Below are 8,792 nucleotides of genomic sequence, written 5' to 3'. Positions count from 1 at the left end.
ATTCTAATAGATTCTAACTAAAATTTGTGTGCCAATAGTCATCTCATTAGTAGAGTCACCATGTTATTTTACCGATTACTCGACTTTCAATAAATTTATTGAGATAAAATCGAATACAAAATCTTTGCCTCGTCTGTAAGAAGCAATGGCACATAAAAGTAGTTCAGAAATGATTCAATACTGCTGTTTTAACGAACAAAAAAAAAATGCTCCAGATTTCATGTTATTCTTGAAATTAATCTATCAAACAGAGATGACAGATCTCACTCTAACTAATGGTTTTCGTACATGAAATGACTAATGGATTTGAGATGAATGGGGGTACCGTTACCCAATTTCTATCTCTTCTATTGGTCGATCGTTAGTCCTGAGCTGAAACGGTGGCCTTTATTACCGTCCTTGCATGCACTCACTCTTACATTTCATTCACACATCATCTCACCCATCAGGTCCCAAACGATACATCCTCACAATATAAACTGGATGAACATCGTTTGACAGCTATCAGTGGTTTGCTCATTGGTTCGGTCATTATTATTTTATTATATTCTACAATATTCTATTTCATTCCACAGTATTCCATGGTACACAAACCACCAATAAACGTCAAAGATGGATTCGATTTACCGTTCATTTATTGTCATCGTGTGAAACCCAATTGGGATACGTTTACTCTACTTAATTTTCACTTCACACTGGTAATAAGGGCCGGTAGTATGAAAATAAAACATAAAAAAGAGCTCAGTTAAGCCCTACCGGCCTCTCCAACCCCGGATGTTGGAGCGTAATGCAATCAACATCTTATTCAAGTCGTTCCATATATTATTCATTAAATTCAATTATGAAACTAAAAACTGTAACGCATATCTTTATCAAATTGTAACGCTAATTGATTGTATGTGATGATGTTTGCAATACCGTCAAGCCCACCAACCAAAGGGAGGGCCCCAGACAATTGGTGTGGTATACAATATATTATTTAGGAGCTGCTTGGACTACGGTTCAACACTGTACGGAATCGCCTGTAAAACGAATTTGGATAAGATTAACGTTCTAAACAACCAGTGCCTTCGCAAAATTACTGGATGTACCAAAACTACACCGATCAACACGCTATACGCAATTGCGGGACAATTCCCACTAGAATTTCGCCGACTCTTCAACACTGGCAAACAGCTGGCTAAACACTACCCTCTCAGAAGCATCCGTGCCTTGAGTGGCTGGCGACGAGCAGCCATGGACCGAGTTATGTGGAGACGTATGCTTGATAAGCAAAGGACACCCCTGGTCTATAGCTGTTAGCTTTCTTTATCCATCGTAAGTACAAATCAATGGGATGAAGTCACAATTGAAACAGAGCTACCTGGAGGCGAATGGAAAATGAAATTAACTAACAATAGAGTGCTGAAACAAATAACGTTATCTTTAATTCATGGCAGGTATGCAGGAAGACGTATCGTCTTCACAGATGCGTTCCGAAACTGGGAGTCCTGTGTCGGAATATATGATGAAGCTTCAAACTTTCATCTCAGCTTGAAATTAAAAAAACTTTGTATGTATCATGTCCGCTGAACTGGAGGCCATCTACTTAGCTCTTCAATATCTGTCACGATCCGGAATTAATAACGCAGTCATAATGACTGACTCTAAATCCGGTTTAGAATACATCAAACTGAACATCAAGACACGCCATCGATATGAGACGATCGAAAGACTGCTAGCTATGGCCGCTCAGACCGGTACAACCTTGCAGTGGATTCCAGGCCACGCTGGAACAAACGGTAATCAAACAGCAGACCTATTGGCGAAATCACCATTAACGCAGCAAAATATCTGTAACAATGACATTTTTTACCACGATGCAGAATATTATTTCCCGTTTACGTTAACCGAATTCATTAAAAGTTTTAGCAATGTGCAGTAAATAATTAAAAATAACGAATTTTTTAGTATACTGAGTGATAATCATTTCTGTCGAAAAAGTATTTTTCGAAAACGAAATTGTTACGTGTCCACGGAACTGTGCTATGCCGGAAAGGTGTGAATAGACCATTAGGCTGTCATTGGTATTGTTAATTTTATTGTTAAAAAAAATGAAGATGCTCTTGTACTCATATTTTTCCCTGCTTACCTTTCATAATTTACAGAATTTTCCTAATCAGCCCACTCCGTATTTCTGTCATGATCAACCGGGAAGTTCATATCGAAGCAACTTTCATCAAAGTTACTAAAAATGTTTCTTCGAAACATATGCTGTTGCGGAAACTGTCGATTGTTTCGATTGAAGCGATTTTGTTGCTGAAAATTGAATCGTTGATTCCGTTGGTTTTGATTAAATCGATTACCGCCTTGATTTTTACTATTTTGTGGTGGATAAACTCCGCCTCGATTTTGTCTTGGATCACGCTGATGCTGGATATTGTCATTGTAATTTGTATAACCACTATTGTTGCGCGATGAACGGTTTTGATTAGAATTTTGCGTCCGTATTTCCTCGGCTGGAAGCAATTGAAATGCTTCTTCATCTGGAGTATAATCAATTAGACTCTGTCTAGGCTGAGCAAGTACGGCAGAAGGATGGTGGAATCTTCCACTAGCTCCATGAAATTGTTGATTTTGATTTCGATCAGGCGACCAACGTTGATCGCGAACGAAAGGGTCCTCTGTCTCTGAGGGTACAGGTTGGAAATTGAGCAGTGGCTTTAGTAGATGTGGCGGTGGTTGACTCGTATCGATATTCGGAGTAGGTACAGAACAGTAACTTGAATGTTTCCAAGGATCAGATGATACCTGCTCCGGATTCACATTTGGTATCTGATTCGACAGATCTTGTAGTGATGTATCATGTGCCCGCTGTGATGGTGGGGCTTCATTCGGCAAAGGATATACCATATTGCCAAAGCTCGGCTGTTTCGTTGGTATTTGCACTCCTTGAAGATATGGAGGAGGTTGATTGAGTAAGAAATCAAGGTTACTTAACAGAGCATCTGCGGTCTTTAATAATGACGGTGGAGCCATTGTGGACAAATTATCAGTATACTCTAACCGAGAATTTTTCACTGCTGAACCTGTTGGAATTGGTTCCGAGTTCATCAGTTCATTTTGAGTACTGTCCTGATTATTCAATTTAATCTGAGCCAGAAGCTTCTGCCTCGCTAGTTTCATGTCTTCCAATTTCTTGAGCCTCTCTGCTCTATACTTTAAACTTTCTAAAACATTTTGCTTCTCCGTTTTATCTTCATTAGATAATAAATCACAATCTCTCGGGTGAATCTGTTTATATCTGTATTCAGTGTCATCCGTATATTTATCTATGCTCTCTTCATTCGATAGCGATTCTGGTAGATTTGAACTGGAGTGAATATGTACAGGAGCGTTTTCGACCAACTGCTGAGATGATGAAGAATATTTCGGGTTAGTAAAATCACATTCATCTTCGGAGCTTAAAGCTTCTAAAGCGCTAGAAGGACTATAAGCACTAGACGCACGAGTTCGATCTTGAAAATCTTGTTGGTTTTCCCAAAGTCCTGAGCTAACAGTTCCGCTTGAATTGATTTGTTTTTCTCTAGGAGGCTCAATTTGCTCTTTCCAATCCCATTGATTGAATGGTGGAGATCGAGAAGAATCGAATGCAGCATTGAATCTTCCTAGATGTGACCTGTCGAATCGATTGTTCGAAGAAGAGTTCCTATCGTGATAACTCATGTCTAGATCACCAGGCGAATTCCGTTTGTCCACTGATGGTGATCGTGGCGAGTAAGGCGAACTAGATCGCCGTTCTGACAACGAACGTTGAAGGGATGTGTTAGAGTTTTGACCTCTTTCTGGACTGTACATTTTATCATTTATGTAATGACCAAAATCTCTCATAAGCGGAGATCGGTCAATGTTGCGTCTGCGCATCCCAGGCGATCTCCTTTCATTTGGTGATCTTAAATTTGAACGATCCCACGGATCTGTGGACCTTCTATAAGTTCCTCTTTCAGGTGAATAATCAATGGCACGTCTCTTGCTTCGGGGAGATCTTTCTCTACTTTCTATCCTTCTATTTGTTGGAGATCTACTGTATTTCCGACGATTGGGCGAACATTCTCTGCTCCAATGGCGACGTTCGACACTCCTGTTACTTTCCGAAGGAGAATAGTCATTACTACGCAGACTTCTACTAGGCGATCGATTCGAGAGTGTGTAATCAGAATCTCGCTGTCTGGAAGTGTCAGTATAACGATCTCTACCACGACCTTCACGCAATGGTGATGTACGATTCATTTGATCTCGTTTTGATTGTGTTCCACTAAAACCAATATTTTCTGTTCTTGAACCATCAGCAGTCAGTAATTCAGTTTCATTCACTAATCTTTCACCTCTTGTTTGATCGTTGATATTACGCATTGATAAAGACTGTTTACTGATTATCACCGGATCCGAATCCCACATGTCACCAGAAGCTATAGTGAAATTTCGTTGCTGTCTTTCCGATGTTCGACTGTTGTTTGATGCAAGCTGGTTTTGCTTCCAATTTTGATCATTACTCGAAACAACTTTATTTTGTATACCCTGTACATTATCTTTGTCAGCTATAGGTGACCAAGACTCACCATCGTTAATAGTGTTGCTTGTTATGGACGTATTGTTTTTGCTAATCATACGATCATCGATAAGTTCTGAGAAGTTAGCATGGCTGGCAATATTAGTATTCACTGATGATGCTGATAGCTGTTTGCCTGTTGCACCAGGAGACCAACTTTCGCCGGAATCAATAGTGTTTTTATTGAATTTATTGTTTGCTTGCGTTTGTAACTTGTTTTGCCTTTTTGAAGTTGATTGCTCTTTATCCCATGTCCCAGTTTTCTCAGATTGAAGACCCCAAATCTCTTCAAAACTCGGAATAGAGGCTCCATGTTGTTCTCTATTCGCAATAGGCTTAGTCATACGATGTGTATTTTGTTCATCTACTGTCGATAACGATCCGGGATGCGGAGGCGAATCACAATGTTCGTCAAATGATGTATCAAAAAATTCAGGAGTGGTTACCCGAGGTGGGTTTTCCGTTCTGTTTTGATTTTTGTCATGAGAATCATTTCTTCCTATACGATTTTCCCATTTCCGCCGCTCTTTATGAAAACGTTTCCGTTGTTTCTCTGCATCATTTTGATCACGATGCAGGCAATCTAATTCACTAGGATTCCTTTCGATTGATACGTATTTCGCAGCCACGTTTTTCTTAGGAATTTTGAAACTTGTATTCAAATGTGCCTTCAGTTCAATAGGCAGTTCTGGTACTGGAACATGTTTGTGTCTGTGACTAGTCTCTGGTTTAGATCTCGCCTTTGCTTGTGATTTAAGTTTCGATCCAGCAGGAAGAAACTTGTTATCAATTTTCTCTAAATCAGTTTGACGAGGCTTTTCAGGAATGTGTGTGCCTTCTCTTTTCTTGATAACCATATCCTTCTTGTTTGTCTTTTCTGAAGATTTTGGTTTGTGACGATCTATCTTCTTCGAAATTTTGTAATCATGTATGTTCAAACGTTTTAGTTTTACTTTCAAACGAGGTAAATTATCTAAATAAAGACGGCAATTATTTTGTATATAAGCACTAAGTGCAGAAGCACTCTTTTCATCTACAACAATAAATGAAACATTATTTTCTCCTTGTGTCAATGGAATTTCTGTTGGTTTCGTCATTTGTTCTGCGGGTAGATCGATCACTAATGGACCTTCGTCTTCGGATATGAATGATTCATTCAAACCAATTTCAACCGTACTACATACTGCAGGAATTGTCTCCTTGATAATAACATCTATTTCTGAAGTCAATTCATTATGTTCACTATCCGGTAGTCTTTCGACGAACGCCTCAGATGTATCTGTTTGTATGCTTTCTTGATTAGCGTCCAGCTTTTCTTGTGGTAACTGCTTCGAAGATCCAGAATCCCTTCTATCGTCGGTTGATGAGTCAGAGATTATTGTATCTGCATGACTGTTTGCTTCATTTCTGTTGAAATGTAGAATGTTTGGATCCTCAGTCATTACATCGTCCCGTACGACATTGGCTTCACCAATTTTACAATTTGATAACTTCATTTTTTTGCTGACATTGACTTCTTCTGCCGTTTTCCTTTTTTCAGTTTCTTCTTTCAATTTGGGGGATCGAATAGAACGCGAAATTCGTTTTATATCTGTTTGATCTAGTTTTTTCAAGGATACATATGCTAACCTTTTCTGTTTGCTCGTGTGTTTCTTGCTTAATGCACCTTCAATACTTTTATCCGATTTCTTCTGAGTGTCAAGATCGAGTGGTATTGAAGCATTGTGATCGGCTTTTATTTTGTTGGATGATTTATTTTGTATTGAGCGCTCAGTAGTAACAAACTCAGCATGGCTCTCATCACTATGCTTAACTACATTGAATTCGTTTTCAGCAGCCATAGTTTTCACTAAACTGGAACAAGTGCTATCTATCGGAGTTTTTTCCATAGATTCCTGTACAACATTTAGTGTGACAGACTCTGACTTTTTAAGCTGCTTACGAAAATCTGTATTATTATCGATTAATAATTCACGAGAAATTTGCTCCGTGGTAGCAGAGTTTGTGTCGATCATTATCTCCGAGTGCACGGCAGATATCAGTTCTGATTTAGATCGGATATTGGCTTCGTTTTTCTTCAAATTTGCTTTCTTATAGTCTTGCACGATTACATTCAATTGTGGCAGCTGTGTTAGACGCAGGCTTTTACTCGATAAGTTTAATCGTTGCGCTGACCTTCTATCCACTAGTACAACACCATGTACTCTGATTTTGCTGTGATTACACTGTTTTAGCAAAGCTTGCTTTTCAATAGCATCTACATCTGCATCATCCACGCCAGATTCATGCATATCTTCATCCTCAGTAGCAATGATTTCTTCATTACCAACTTCTAAAAGAGGCTTGTCGGTAATACAACCCTTTTCTTTTTCATCAAGATCCAAATATTCGTCTAAATTTTCCATATCAAGTAATTGAATAAAATTATTTATTTGGGTTTCCTCTACAAGCAAACTGCTGTTTTGATCTATTTGCTCTAAAATGCACGATTCGATTGCTCCAGCAGTTGTGTCCAATACAGATCGTATCGTTACCGGGTACTTGTCCAAGTAATCACAAAGACTGCTAGCTCCAACAGCAGATGATTCTTCGAATACGATATACGTTACAGTGATCGTTTTCAAAATGAAACTAATGTTTCCGAAGGCAAACATATGATCGTAGATAACTTCTTCGGTGTGTTCTGTAAGGAAAAAATAAACGAAAATGAAAGATTGTAATACTACGGCAGTAGTAAAAGTTTAATTGCATTTCTCAGAAATTTTGATCAATTCAGATAAATAACGCCATGTGTACATTTTGAAATTATTAGGTTTAGAAATTTTGAAATGTCTCTTATAATAACTCTATCAGATTTCTTTTTAAACAAATTGTGAATCACAATAATCTATAAAAATTTATTTTGAAAATTTTTTAAATTTATTTTTATGTAGATCTTTTTTTGTTGTAGCACAAAGATTGTGTAACATTTCTATGATATATTTACTTGAAATGAGAGTTACAGTCTCAGTTTGTTCCCCCATAACATACCTTTGCATTCTCGCAGACCATTATGGTTTACTTCAGGATAAAAATTCTATGAAGTTCTATGAATGTTAGTACGGATGTTGTGTTATCAAAGTGAGGTTATAAATTATATGATCGAATAATCCAAACACGAAACAATTGAATACTGATAAATTTTAGTTGCTTTTGCTAATTTGTTTTGCCGCAAATCGCGAATACGTACAAGTTGGCTGAGCCATCAAACCGAGACGGTGAAAAAGGAGTTGACAGCAACGCTGCCAACTATACAGATTTATTGGTATTTATACCGATTTTTGTATTCGATACAGTAATACAGATAGGGTAACAGAGGTATTATGGCCACTTCATATATTTTGGTCCACGTAACAAACTTTAACAATATTCAACCGATGTTAAGTAACTTATGTTGCATCAATTTGAAGCTAATATCAATAAATTACCTATTGCGCAAGGGTTTTCCAAAGATATTATAACATTTGGTGGATATTTTTACAAAGTGGGCGAAAATAAAGTTAATCCTAAACTGGGCCAAAATACCTCTGTTACCTTATTTTCTCAATTATTATTTATTTTTCATACAGATAAATACCGATTTTCTTTTTTTTTGGGTTGATGTCATACTGTTGAACCAGTTGCTGTGATCTTTTTTTTTTTTTTATATTTCCAGACCGGCCGTCCACAATAGATTTTTCATCATAGATAGTCATAGATTTTTTTAATTCAACGATATATTTATTAAGGCACATTGTCTTAGCTGATGTTGTACAGATTGAGCTCTTGGATTTCATCGACAAATACAGATAAAATTAATAAAAATAAAATTAATTAATAAAAAAAACTAGTTGGCAGCTCTGGTTGACAGTTCAGAGGTGTCAGGTAAAAATTTCAGATAGGCCTGCACAAGTCTGTGAATCCGAAAAAATGTCTGCGGACTTTCATTTTTCTATAAAGTATGACACACAAAACAGAACTGGAAAGAAAAAAGCAACGAGGTCAATCATGAAGTCTATAAACGAAAGTCTGTGAGAATATTGATTTTCAAAAGTCTGCTACAAAAAATGTCTGCAGACTTTATAAAAAATCTGCTGATTTGCAGACAAATCTGCATACCTGGCATCTCCGGTTATGTCAACTAACAACAGGGCGGCCAGTCAAATATTTTATAATCATTTTATTG

At 37.5% G+C, this 8,792-nt stretch overlaps 1 protein-coding gene across 1 annotated transcript; it reads right to left on the bottom strand.

The window, feature by feature from the left end:
* Nucleotides 1–2,131: 2,131 nt before the first annotated feature.
* LOC131440554 (uncharacterized) lies at nt 2,132–7,849 on the bottom strand. The gene is made up of 2 exons (XM_058611933.1): nt 7,619–7,849; nt 2,132–7,271 (listed from the first exon to the last, which is right to left on the bottom strand). The coding sequence occupies exon 2, from the start codon at nt 7,240–7,242 to the stop codon at nt 2,155–2,157; it is 5,088 nt and encodes a 1,695-aa protein (XP_058467916.1). The 5' UTR covers nt 7,243–7,271; nt 7,619–7,849; the 3' UTR covers nt 2,132–2,154.
* Between the last annotated feature and the right edge of the window lie 943 nt (nt 7,850–8,792).

Source organism: Malaya genurostris, chromosome 1 (assembly GCF_030247185.1).
Source record: "Malaya genurostris strain Urasoe2022 chromosome 1, Malgen_1.1, whole genome shotgun sequence".
NCBI classification, from domain to species: domain Eukaryota; kingdom Metazoa; phylum Arthropoda; class Insecta; order Diptera; family Culicidae; genus Malaya; species Malaya genurostris.
Note: the sequence above shows the minus strand (reverse complement) of the source record. Positions and strands in the feature narration are given on the sequence as shown.

Coding starts and splice junctions, on each gene's coding strand:
- LOC131440554 (XM_058611933.1), bottom strand. CDS start 7,242: ATGTTTGCCTTCGGAAACATTAGTTTCATTTTGAAAACGATCACTGTA.